Consider the following 13,243-nt stretch of genomic DNA (forward strand, 5'->3'; position numbering starts at 1 on the left):
ATGTGCCCGCAACCCAGGTACATGCCCTTGACCGGAATCGAACCCAGGACCCTGAGTCCGCAGGCCGAAGCTCCATCCACTGAGCCAAACCGGCCAGGGCAGGTGGGGCACTTTCAGATCTTCACCCAGCACCCGCGCCCGCCTGCCCATCACAACAATCTATTCCCACGGGCGCTCGGACGGGCTGCGCGCGACAGAAAGCGTTGGCTGTTTGTGGCCCGGCAAGGCCACCGTACGGTGCCAAGAGTGCGGCGTTCTGGAGGAAGAAATTCCGTGGCCTCAGGACCCGGGTGATGGGTGACCCGCTACCTGCCCGGCGGCGGCGAGCGACTCCAGCAGGAGGTCGGCGTCCCCTGATTCTCGCTGTTTTAAAGGAGGGGCGTGGCGGCCGCGGCGGCATCTCCCCCACGTGATCCAGCTCGGACGGCGCAAGCGCCGCGCGTTGGGGTCGGTCAAGGTCTGCGCCTGCGCGGGCTCGCTCGCCGATCCGGCGGCCGGGGCTACCGGGCGTGGAGCCGGGCGCCCGCGGCGATGGGTGAGTGCCAGGAGCTGCGGCGAGGGGAGCGCGGGGTCACCCCGAGCCTCGGGGTGGAGGGTGTGGGCGCACGGAGGGGGGGCTGAAGGGGCGCGCCGCCCGGGTCCTCCGCGCGCTCGCACCGCGTCCCCCCGGCGCGGGCTCGGCTCTGTGCTCTCGGGGTTGGCGGCCCCCGAGCGCGGGGCTCCGCGGAGCCGGGGACGGCGTCGGGCCCCCGCGGCGAGCTTTCCGCGAGCGAGGCTGTGTGTGTGTGTGTGTGTGTGTGTGTGTGTCTCGGGCGCGCCCCGAGCGGGGAGGTGCCTGGGAGCGCCCGCGCGCCGCAGGGCGGGGAGGGCCGCCTCTGCCCGCGCCCCGGGAGAAGGGCGGCGCGGCGGTCCCCCCTCCCCCCGTGGGGCTCCGGGACCCCGGACTCTGGAACGTCGGAGACGGAAGGGGCATCCCTGCCACCCCCCGCCCTCCCCCTTCCCACAGGTTGGCCGAATGGACGCTGCAAAGAGGTAAGTCAGTCGCACGGACAGACAGGGCTTATTCTGCGACACCATGTTGCTTCGTGCGGTGCGGAACTCGTGTACAAACAAGGTTTTGGGGGGCGGGGGGGAAGGTGGATGGCGCTGCTCATTGTAAATCTCTGCTGATTATTCGGCGTTGGGCTGAGCTGGGTGGCGCATGCCGGTGCCTCAGCTACGGTTACCCTTCGGGCATGGTTTTTGTTTTGCCCCTTGCAGCCGGCCGTGCGCAGCTGGTCCGAATTAACACCTGTCTCTCTACCTGTAAGCGGTGACGCCCTGGCTGAATGTGTAGCCGCCTCTGCCCTTGCTTTGCAAGGATTCCATGAAATTGAAAGGGGCTAGGCCTGGCCCGGTTCCCGAGTGGTTCCGGAGCACAGGTTCCGCACTTGGGAGTCACTCACCCTAGTGCATCTCCGGGAAAAATCACAAGTTCTTTAAGAGAAACGGACTTGTCTGGTCTCTCCTCTGGTAGATTAAGGTAGGCCCGGAGAAGGGGGTTTTTTAAGTTACGGACATGGCTGTGTATGGGGAGCAGCAAGAGCCTGCCATAACCGGGACTGGAACCAGGCTGGTCTTGCTCCGAATGCTGAGTCAGGTCTGCGGGCCGGAGTTCACATCCTTTGAGAATTACAATCGCCTTCTCCACGGTTTTGCACAAAGACCTTTGTGCTGGGATCGCATCTGGGTCTTGTTTATCTGAGTGGGCTGTAAATTCAAGCGAGTATTTAGACTTTACACTGTTTTCTTATGCAACAAAAGTTTGACACTTGCGGTTGCTCGAAAGTCAACTTCATTAACTTCCTAACGTTGAGATAGTTGGAGTGTTTTAGGGAGTGTGCAACTATGATAAATAAATTTTGCAGTTAAAGAACTGAAAATCAGTTTAGCAAAGAAATTTAACCATGTTCATGGTATAGATAAACATAAAAATTCTAAACTTCATTTCCCCAGAATACCGTGCACGCTGCCCTTCCTTCCGTTGCCAAGTTCAGACCCTGTTCACACCATCCTGGTGTGTAGGATGAAACTAAAGGGAAAGCTTTCAATCTATCAAGTCTGGGTTTCAGTACATTTCTTTTTCCTGTGTTTGGGCCTGTAGGTATTTTTTAAAAGTCTGAGACCCTGAATTATGTTCTTAAAATTTCTCAAAATAGTTCAGTACAGCCCTAACCGGTTTGGCTCAGTGGATAGAGCGTCGGCCTGCGGACGGAAGTGTCCCAGGTTTGATTCGGGTCAAGGGCATGTACCTTGGTTGCCGGCACATCCCCAGTAGGAGATGTGCAGGAGGCAGCTGATCGATGTTTCTCTCTCATCGATGTTTCTAACTCTCCATCCCTTTCCCTTCCTCTCTGTAAAAAAATCAATAAAAATATTTAAAAAATTTAAAAAAATAGTTCAGTACAGTGGTTAATAAATGACATGCTAACTTCTCTTAGCCACTGTTTTCTGCTTAATAACAGTCCTGTGATTACTGAGAGTCATTACAAACTGGATGAAATAACTTTAATTTGCGAAATTTTAGAAAGTAATGCTAATACCATTTCAGTAAGAATTAATGAACATGGACAAATTATTGTTCAGGTGCACCAATAACTTGGTCTGTATTATCAAGGGACATAAACTGTTAAATAGCTTGTAGGTAGCAACTTTAGAATTTAAAATATGTTGTGTTCAGTATGTACAAGTGAAATTGTTTTCATTCATAAATTGTCACAGTGTATTGTGTAATTATATGTACAGTAGAGACCCAGTGGGGGACTCAATCCCTCAGCCTGGCCTGCCACCTCTCACAGTCCGGGACCCCTCAGGGGTTGTCCACCTACTGGCATAGGCCCCATCCCTGGGCCTAAGCAGGCAGTCACTCATCCCTCTCGAAATCTGGGGCTCTCACAGTCCGGGACCCCTTGCTCTCTCTACCGCCCACCTGCAGCGGAGGCGGGAGAGGCTCCCACCACTGCGCTTGCCAGCGATGAGCCCTGGCTGAGTGGTGCTCCCCCTGTGGGCATTGCCTGTGTTGAGCATCTGCCCCCTGGTGGTCAGTGCGCATCATAACGACCAGTTCTGCTGGTCATTCTGTTTGGTCAATTTGCATATTAGGGTTTTATTATATTTTTGAATATTTAGAATATTTTTGTTGATTATAATGTTTAGTTCTGAAACTGAAGAAAAAGCATTACATAGATGTGAAGCATTTCTTTGCTAAGTTTTAGTATAATACTAATAAGAGTTTATTTTTAAACTTATGTCAGTTAGCTGAAACAGTAAGAAGTAAGGATACTGAAGATTAAGTAATCAATAATTATCAAACCCTAAACTCGGCAAGCTTCTTCTTGAGTACCTATAATTTTTTTTAAAACCCAAAATGTCATTGGCTTCTTTAATTGGTTAAGAACACAAAATGTAACAGGCGGAAGGTCTGTTTAAAAACAAATTAAGCCCTAACCGGTTTGGCTCAGTGGATAGAGCGTCGGCCTGCAGAATCAAGGGTCCCAGGTTCGATTCTGGTCAAGGGCATGTATGTTGGCTGCCGGCACATCCCCAGTAGGGGGTGTGCAGGAGGCAGCTGATCGATGGTTCTCTCTCATCGATGTTTCTAACTATCCCTCTCCCTTCCTCTCTGTAAAAAATCAATAAAATATATTTAAAATAAAAACAAATTAAAAGGCTGTGGTTTTGGTTTTATTTTTTTCCAATTCTCTTGTCAAGACATATACCCACAAAATAGTGTGTGAAGGGAAACTCATACATAACAAGTTGTATCCTGAATTAAGGGAAATGACTGTTGAAACAGGAATTAACAAAGTCAGCAATAGATTAATAATTTTTTATTTATTTTTTAAAATATATTTTTATTGATTTCAGAGGGGAAAGGAGAGGGAGAGATAGGAAACATCAATGATGAGAACCACCGATCGGCTGCCTCCTGCACGACCCCTACTGGGGACCGAGCCCACAACCCAGGCATGTGCCCTTGATCGGAATCGAATCCAGACCCTTCAGTCCGCAGGCTGACACTCTATCCACTGAGCCAAACCAGCTGGGGCTAATTTTTAAAAGCTGAGTCTTCAAATACTGCATGGCACAGTGCTATTCTATATAAAGTACTGCTGGATATGAAGGTGGAAGTCTATAGATTTTAGCAAAAATGCTTTTCCAAGAAAGCAAATCAAAGCAACAGAATCATCAGATCAAGGAGGGTATCAGAATGTCAACATTTCATATTTGTTATAGAAAATTCTTTTTATCCAGAATGGACTAAAATTTCAGGCCAAAATGGACACTTTTAACATTCCTTACTCTATCCATATAAAGTTCTCTGTTTCTTTCCCCCTCACCCTGTAATTCAGCATGAGCCAGTAGAAAGATGGTTGCTTTTAGAATTGGCTATTCTGGTTTTGTTTTGTTTTTTTTTTGTGGTGAGAATGTCATAGAACCTGGGTGCTTTATGCTCATATGCCATGACTGGTGTCCCACTGTGTGCAAAAAACTTGGCGAACCTGGCTTCCCACTTTTGCTTTTTCCATTGATGAAGGTCAGCTTGAGGAGGATGTATTTGTCACTGAAACTCTGAGACTGGAGGACAGTTGCCAAATATCAGGTTCCATTCCTGTAGGATCTTTCCTGTGGGCCATGAGAAAGATGCTCTTCTCCTGAACATAAAGAATATGATATGACGCACAAAGCCAAAACAGGCTTGGACTCTGAAAAAGAGTGCATATATAGTCATCCCAATCAAAGCCACTGTGGAGATGGTACAAATTGTGAGGCAACCATCAAACCACAATTCTCCACAGAATATCTTAAAAAGTAATAAAAGTTTTTTTGTTTTTTTTTAATATATTTTATTGATTTTTGACAGAGAGGAAGGGAGAGAGATAGAGAGTTAGAAACATTGATGAGAGAGAAACATCGATCAGCTGCCTCCTGCACATCCCCCACTGGGGATATGCCCACAACCCAGGCACATGCCCCTGACCGGAATCGAACCCGGGACCCTTCAGTCCGCAGGCCGACGCTCTATCCACTGAGCCAAACCGGTTTCGGCAGTAATAAAAGTTTTAATGAAAGTGCATAGCATTAAAATTGTGAAACAAATAAAAATAAGCATCTAACTAAAAAACTTAGAATAAAATAAATGTAGATAAAGCAAGAGAAAAGTGATAATAAAGAGGAAAAACAAATTTAAAAATTAAAAAATAGTAAAATTGGAAAATTCAAATGCTGGCTTCTTTGTCAAGATGAGAAGAATGTAAACTAGATAAACTGGCTAGCCTGCTAGCCCTGGCTGGTGTTGCTCAGTTGGTCAGGATCAATTCCTGGTCAGGGCACATGCCCGGATTGGGGGCTCAATCCCCTAACCCTGGCAGGAGGCAGCTGCAGGTGTTCACTCTCACATCAGTGTTTCTCTCTCTCCCTCCCTCTCTCTCTAAAAATCAATTTTAAAATATTTAAAAAAAATAACAGGCTACCTTGCTCAAGAAAAAAGGGAATATAAGTACACAAGATTAGAAGTATTTTTTAAAAATAGAAAGTGCTTTATGAGACTATAAATAAACCAGGAATTTTTTTTAAAGGAAATCCAGTTATCAAAATGACTCCAGAAAAGAGAACCTAACATCCATAACAATGGGAAATACTGAAAACGTTACCAAAAAGCTACCATTCCTCAAAACACCAGGCCCAGATGGTGTCACAGGTAAATTTGTTTTGTTTTTATTTAAATACAGTTGGTATACAATGTTATATTAGTTTCAAGTGTATAATATTCAAGTGTGACTGTCTCACTAAGTCTGGTATTATGTCACCATGCAAAATTATCACAATATTATTGACTATATTCCCCTTCTAAAGGTGAATATTTTTAAATTTGAAGGAAAAGATAATTTTGATAAGACTTAAATTGTTCACCATCGGAAGGAAGGAAAAATAAGATTCTTTTTACAAAGCCAATGAAATATTGACACCTGAACTTGACATGATAGTAATAAATTGGAAACTTGTCTGTGTTGTGAATAGTAATGTGAAGTTTTAAAATAAAATATTAGACCATGGTATTTAGCAATACATTAAAACAGGGGTCCTCAAACTTTTTAAACAGGGCCAGTTCACTGTCCCTCAGACCGTTGGAGGGCCAGACTATAGTTTAAAAAAAAACTATGAACAAATTCCTATGCACACTGCACATATCTTATTTTGAAGTAAAAAAACAAAACGGGAACAAATACAATATTTGTCTTTGCATGTGGCCCGCAGGCCGTAGTTTGAGGACCCCTGCATTAAAAGAATATTTCACCATGGCCAAATAGGATTTATACCCATATTAGAAGGAAGAGTAATTACCAAAAAGCATGCTAATAGTAGCTTATCCTTGTTGAGCACCTGTTGTGTTCTAGACTCCTCTCCTGGGTTCTTTCTATGCATTAACTCAGTTAATTAAGCACCAGTGAGGTAGGTAACATGCTGATTTTATAAATGAGGAAACAGCCATAGAAATGTGGGGTAACTTGCTGAAGATCACACAGTATCGATGTGGTGGCACCAGGATTTGAGCCCAGGCAATTAGCTGTAACTTTTAAAAGTTACATGGGTTCTGCCTCCAGTATCCACATGATCATCCCAGTTGCTTCTTAAAAGTATCTGACCAGAGTTCAAGGTAGATTCCTGATTTAGTGTTTGTGGGAAGGGGTGAAGATGGTTGAACTTTAGTAAAACAGGAATAATATACTAATATATTCCCTTCTCATGTTTGAAAACTAAGAGGCCCTATTCTCAGTTGATCATTAGTACTAAAAAAAAGGGAATCCATTTTTTTACAATATGTTTTCTATTGATTTTTAGAAAGAGGAAGAGAGAGGGATAGAAACATTGATGAGAGAGGAATATCATCGGCTGCCTCCTGCACGCCCCGTACTGGGGATCAAACCTGCAACCCGGGCTTGTGCCCTGACCAGGAGTTGAACTGGCCTGGCATTAGGACCCGACATAATGGTACTGTCTGCTGAGTTTCACTCTAATCTAATCCTGCAGGGTCAATGGCATTGGTTTGGTTCTAAGTGTGGAAACGAGCCTCAGAGAGGTACTGCCATTTGCCTTTTGTCAATTTGGAACTTTGTCTCATCGGTCTGACACTGTAGGCCTTTTGTAGTCCTGATTAGACCTCATTATTGTCACTAACTTTTAAAAACAGTTGAGTAGATGGAGATAAATTTAATTGAAAAATGTAAGAAAGGAAAATACAGTGTTATTCTGAAATTAGAAAATATAAACTAATTTTAGCTTTTTATATGTATATTGATAAAAATAGGGTTTTACTATGTCATTAAGTGAAGAAGCATATGAAAAATACATAAAATCTATTGAGTGAAAATGGAACCCCCCTAAACAATGTAGTACGAAACAAACAAACAAAAGTATTGTTGGGTTTTTTTTTTCTGTAACATTTTTTTATTGATCAATAAAAGCATTCACTCCCTCTCCCTTCCTCTCTCTCTAAAATCAAAAAAATATTTTTCAAAAAGTTATTCTGGATGCCAAAGAGCCTTTATGTGGATTAATATTTGTGGTCTTAGAAATTAAAACAAAATTTAAAAACATTAATTTACTTTATATGTTAACATAAACAACATTTTCATGAAAAATAACTTGTTCAAAAAAATATTGAGAAGAGTGTGATTTATAGTTTTGCAAGTTTCTTTTAATGTCTGGCTTAAAAGCTAGGTCGGGTCTCATATCTGCTTCTGCATTCAGTCTGTTGTACTAGTAAGTTGTTTTGAAGTATATGCAGAAAATCCAGCATCACATCGTATATAGTTGGAACAGGGAGGACCTCCTGGACCACAGAAAGGGCCTCAGGGACCTCCAGGAGTCCTTGGAAAAACTTGGAGAACTGCTAATCTATAAAGGGAAGTGTCCAGAAATTGGAGGAAGGTTTTGGGGAAAAAAATCCATGTGTTTAACACTGTTTTTAAAGGTTTATTGTCATTTTATTATTTGTAGGTTAAAAAAAATCCTTCATGAAGACGACAGATCTTAAGCCACATGATGGATTCAGAAGCTCATAAAAAGAGGTCGCCAATCATAACATCTTCAAAACAAGATATATCACCTCATATTACAGATGTTGGTGAAAGGAAACATTATTTGTGTGGCTGCTGTGCAGCTTTCAGCAACGTAGCGATCACATTTCCCATTCAGAAGGTCCTCTTTCGGCAACAGCTGTATGGAATCAAAACCAGGGATGCAGTGCTTCAGTTGAGGAGGGATGGATTTCGAAACTTGTATCGCGGAATTCTTCCCCCATTAGTGCAGAAGACAACCACACTGGCACTTATGTTTGGTCTGTATGAGGATTTATCTTGCCTTCTCCGTAAGCATGTCAGTACCCCAGATTTTGCAACCCGTAGCATGGCAGCAATACTTGCAGGGACAACAGAAGCAATTTTCACTCCATTGGAAAGAGTTCAGACACTGCTTCAAGACCACAAGCATCATGATAAATTTACAAACACTTACCAGGCTTTCAAGGCACTGAAATGCCATGGAATTGGAGAGTATTATCGAGGCTTGATACCTGTTCTTTTCCGTAATGGGTTCAGCAATGTCCTGTTTTTTGGCCTTCGGGGTCCCATTAAGGAGCACCTGCCTACCGCAACAACGTACAGTGCTCATTTGGTCAATGATTTTATCTGTGGAGGTTTATTGGGTGCCATGTTGGGAATCTTGTTTTTTCCAATTAATGTTGTAAAAACTCGCATGCAGTCTCAGATTGGTGGGGAATTTCAGTCTTTTCCCCAGGTTTTCAAAATAATCTGGTTAGAACGAGACAGGAAACTGACAAATCTTTTCAGAGGTGCCCATCTAAATTACCACCGGTCCCTCATCTCTTGGGGAATAATCAATGCAACTTATGAATTCCTGTTAAAAATTACATGAAAGAAATAATTAAGTGCCATTTACCAACTGACTAGACCTTTAAAGAAGAATGTAGTTTGGCCTCATTCCTAATTGGCCAATATAAGTTGGTGTCGTAAGTTCAGGGCACAATGAATTATGGCAAAGCTATTTTCCTTAAGCACCAACAAATGCAGAATAAAAGGTTTCAATAGAAAAATTTAAGGGTTTTTGGGTGTGTGTTTTTTTTTATAATTTTTTTATTGATTTAAGAGAGAGAAAGGGGGAGAGAAACATCAGTGGTGAGTATGAGCCATTGGTTGGCTGCCTCCGAATATCCGCTACTGGGGATGGAGCCCGCAGCCTGGGCTTGGGCTGACCGGGTATCGATGCTTCACCGCTAAACCACACCGGCCGGGCTGTTTTGTTCTAATTATTACCTGAGAACTTTGGGCTAGTTGCTTGGTTAATAGCTGTCTGTCTATGGATGGCTTTTGCTGAGGAAACTAATAGCCAAGATGGTCTTTTCCCCCAAATCTTTAAACCCGTACTAAAACAAGTGGCCATGACCAGCCAGAGAAAAGGCTCTTAGGGCCCCTTGAATTCTCAGGCTTACTTTTATTACTCCATTTCTTGCTTCTCTCCTCTTAGGAGGAGTTGCAAAGTGTAGTCTTTGCTAAACTAAAGCATATACACAAGGAGCAGGACAGAAGAAAGCTTAATAGGTGTAAGCTTTTTCATGATAAATTGCTTGTATTTTGAAACAGCACCTGTTGGGATAGTCATTATCCACGCGGTTTCTGTTTAGGCATGGTAGACTCCAGCAGCTAATGAGAGCTCCCATTTGCTTTCTGGATTTGAAAGCTTTCAGTGTAATTCTGAATGTGACCTTAAACCTGTCCAGAATATCCTCATGTTAATTTCACTGCCAAAAGGTGGGGAGACTTAAATTTTGTCATAGGCGTTTCATCTTACTAAGTTTCAAATTAATTATGTAAAGATCAAACTCTCTTTAGCTCAATTTCTTTGAATTATTGTTGCCAACTTAGCAAATAGCTTTGGGAGTTTTTCCCCCTTTACGTCCTAGTTTGTCTTATTCAAGTACTCTGTTCTCTTGAAACTCCTTTTAGAAAACACTTCCATAAAACTTTATTTTGAAAGTCTGTGTAATAGAATCCCAGGTTTTATTCCTGGTTTCTCGTTGTGTGTGTGTGTGTGTGTGTGTGTGTGTGTGTGTGTGTGTGTGTGTGTGTGTGCGTGCGCGCTCAGGATAGCTTTCGTCCCACAGTGTTGGCTGTCTTTTTTAATTTTAATTTAGTTTTGGAAATAGAGACTTGTATTAGGATTTTTACATTTTGGGAACCCAATTTTACCATTTTATCATTAAAACAATTTGAGAGGATCAGATCTAAATAAAGACATTTGAAGGGTTAATTTTAAATTTCTAGACTGGTAATAGCTGGATGGATTAGTCATCCCTTACCTAACAAAAACGTATTTGTCAAAGGAATCAGCTTTTAAGATGTATTGTCCCGATAAATCAGGCAAAATGATTCATACAGCAGTTGAATGATTAGTAATCATGAAACATCTTAGAAAAGTGGTTTTTTTTTAAACCTACGTCTGTACATATGTAGTTAAGATTGCTTTCCAGCATCTGACATGGCAGAGTAGTTAGGATTCCTACTACCAGTTTCTCATCAGGCTGGGTAATTGCATATGAAAATGTGCACGTAATGACCAAAATAAAATCAGGGTCTCAATTGGTAGTTTACTCAGCTTCTGGGCAGATAGTCTAAAACAGATGTTTACCTCTACGTGCAGTATGGCTGGTCAAATAAAATGAACATCGTTCTTCCAACCAAAAGGATTAGGAAGCATAATCAAGCATTTGTTAGGCAATAATCAAGCTCAGGAGATTTACAACAGTTCTGTTTGACAGTGTTGTGCTAAAAATGGCAGTTTACTTGAGCAACCAAGGTGCAGATGTCAGGATTTCAGAAAACTCACCAAATAAATGTGAGTAGCATCCTTTGGCCTATCAAATAGAGTCAAGGGTGAGGATTGGAAGCAGTTCTTTCAGAAATGAATGACATTGGTACTGTGCTGCATGACCCCTCATTTGTGTGTGAGCCCCTGAGTACTGCCTGTCTAGGTGCTCAGCATGTGGCAGGTGTGTTAGCCTGGGGTCATGCGCTGGCCCTGGAAGTGGACTCCATGGGCCTTTGGTCCCACAGGGCTTGCTTTTGTCTATACACTCCACACAGGTGGTAGAAATCTTAACTTCTAAAGCACTTCGTAAAATACAAGTGAAGTGAGAATATATAGGAGGACACTGGTTTCTGCTGTCTCAAATATGTGGTATTTACAAACAATAAATATTTTTAATGGTTTTAACTCATATTTTTGGATTTCTTTGTCACCTTTTACAGCTTTTGAAGACCAAACTGCAAATACATTACCAGGGATGGTTCTTTGTTGTCCTGTAGACTTCTTAAATTTGACAAAAAGTTTAACACAACTTGTAACCAACAGCTTTGTCTGAACTTGAAAATAAGTCAAATTTATGTTACAAGTAAGATTCTACCTATTGTTTTTACCTTCAGTGTGAATTAGTACAGTAATTCTGAAAAGGCAAATATGATTAACTAACTATTTGAAAAGCTTTAAAAGTGGCCCTTTCTGTTACATATGTGACACAGACTGCTCATGAGCACGGGGCACTTCTGGTTTTGCCTCCTATATTCATGTCTGATGTTATGGATTCCATATTTAACATACGTAAAGTGGTATGAGCCCTCAGGACTGCACCACAGACTAAACACAACCTCTGGTGGGAAATTTGTGTATCTGTTTCATTTGTGTTGGAGACAAAGTTGATGTTGTTTGTCTCAATAGTCAATATTCATCTTATAGTTATATAATCACCTATATATTGTGAACTGTGCGGTAAAACAGAATTGTGTATATATATAATCATTCTTGGGAGACCTGAAATTCCCTAGCTTAATTACAGTGGTAATACTCAGAAGGCTGTGCAAACATGTGAGCGAATAATGGGTGGTAGACAGGATTTGTGAAATGGGACCTGGAGGGCTTCCCAGTAAGCCAGTCATGATGACCAACACTGGTTCAGTGTAGATGAAGTATGGAGCATGAGGGGTATGCGGTCAAAATGAAGGCGAGATAGGAGATCATATTTGAAGAAAGACTTGATTTCTTCTAAATTAAAATAATTCTTTGTTTTCTCATGCATGTAAATGCGTATCAAAGACTTGAACACCTATTCTTACATTTGAGACTTCTGTTTTTAATGCTGATGTTTTCCCCCTTAATATTAAATATTTGCCTAAATGGCTCCCAAATTATGGGGCAATCTCTACAGTACATGTTTCCGTTTTGAAAGTTTCATTAAAAGTGGTTAAGCACACAAAGCTGTTTTTGTTTGAATTTTGTGACTGTGAGTTTAAATGAAACCTGTTAAATGTTTCAGAGTTAACATGCTTCTTTTGGTAATTCTTTTTTGGAATAAAGTTGTTTTCTTTTTTAAGTCCATTTGGTCTTTTGTGGTTGGGTTAGTTACTAGCATATTTCCTTTTTTTTGTTTTTTGTGGTAAATTGATCTGTTAGTATTTGTGTTGATAATACGTTTAGCCACACTATTTTGATTGTTAGCAGCTTTCTATGGGGACTCCATCTTGGAACAAGAGGAGTTCCAAATAACTTAATTTTCCAGATAGCTAAACTGCAAAGTATTTTGATCTTTAAAGCTTTTCTCAAGTGAAATTTTTTTTCTACTGAGTGTAAAACTGTCTTGGCGAATTCAGTTTGCCAGTAATTTCTGTTGTAATCATATCCCTTTGGGTCATGCTTACCCCAGGCTAGGGGTCTAGATGTTCATGCGATTCAGGATTTTTCTATCTGCTTGAAACTTCATAGCTGCTCCTTTGTTTTAGAGTGAAGCCATATTAGCACACTGTTGGTTTACATGTTAAATTGTAAGGTGCTCCCTGTGTCTAGAGATCGGTGTAGCTTGATGAGGACAACTAGGTAAGGGAGCAGTTGCTGTAAAGTATTTCTGAAACTCCATTTTAGGGTAGAAATTCATTACAGAGGTGAATATCCTGAACTTTAGAATTGATAAAAGTAGTATTTTACATGCCATCTGATGAAGTGTCATTTTAATTAACCCACCTGCGGCAGCCATTATAGACCACAAAGTGAGGGGAGCATGTAGAGCAGTGGTTCTCAGCCTTCTGGCCCTTTAAATGCAGTTCCTCATGTTGTGACCCAACCATAAAATTATTTT

General features: G+C 41.9%; 1 protein-coding gene across 3 annotated transcripts; it reads left to right on the plus strand.

Annotated features, from left to right (window-relative positions):
• The first annotated feature begins 383 nt into the window (after positions 1–383).
• On the plus strand, positions 384–12,484 carry SLC25A51 (solute carrier family 25 member 51). Of its 3 annotated transcripts, none has more exons than XM_036330323.1 (3): positions 384–535; positions 5,619–5,740; positions 8,041–12,484. In XM_036330323.1, the coding sequence occupies exon 3, from the start codon at positions 8,083–8,085 to the stop codon at positions 8,974–8,976; it is 894 nt and encodes a 297-aa protein (XP_036186216.1). In that variant the 5' UTR covers positions 384–535; positions 5,619–5,740; positions 8,041–8,082; the 3' UTR covers positions 8,977–12,484. The 3 variants fall into 3 exon arrangements, with proteins under 3 accessions (XP_036186216.1, XP_036186218.1, XP_036186217.1); XM_036330324.1 differs by lacking the exon at positions 384–535 and adding an exon at positions 583–1,032; XM_036330325.1 differs by lacking the exon at positions 5,619–5,740 and having other exon boundaries at positions 414–535.
• Positions 12,485–13,243: the final 759 nt, after the last annotated feature.

The sequence above is a fragment of the Myotis myotis genome, unplaced genomic scaffold, assembly GCF_014108235.1.
Source record: "Myotis myotis isolate mMyoMyo1 unplaced genomic scaffold, mMyoMyo1.p scaffold_m19_p_12, whole genome shotgun sequence".
Classification (NCBI taxonomy): domain Eukaryota; kingdom Metazoa; phylum Chordata; class Mammalia; order Chiroptera; family Vespertilionidae; genus Myotis; species Myotis myotis.

What these genes read in the sequence shown, in the direction of transcription:
- SLC25A51 (XM_036330323.1), top strand. Translation starts at nt 8,083, where the DNA reads ATGATGGATTCAGAAGCTCATAAAAAGAGGTCGCCAATCATAACATCT.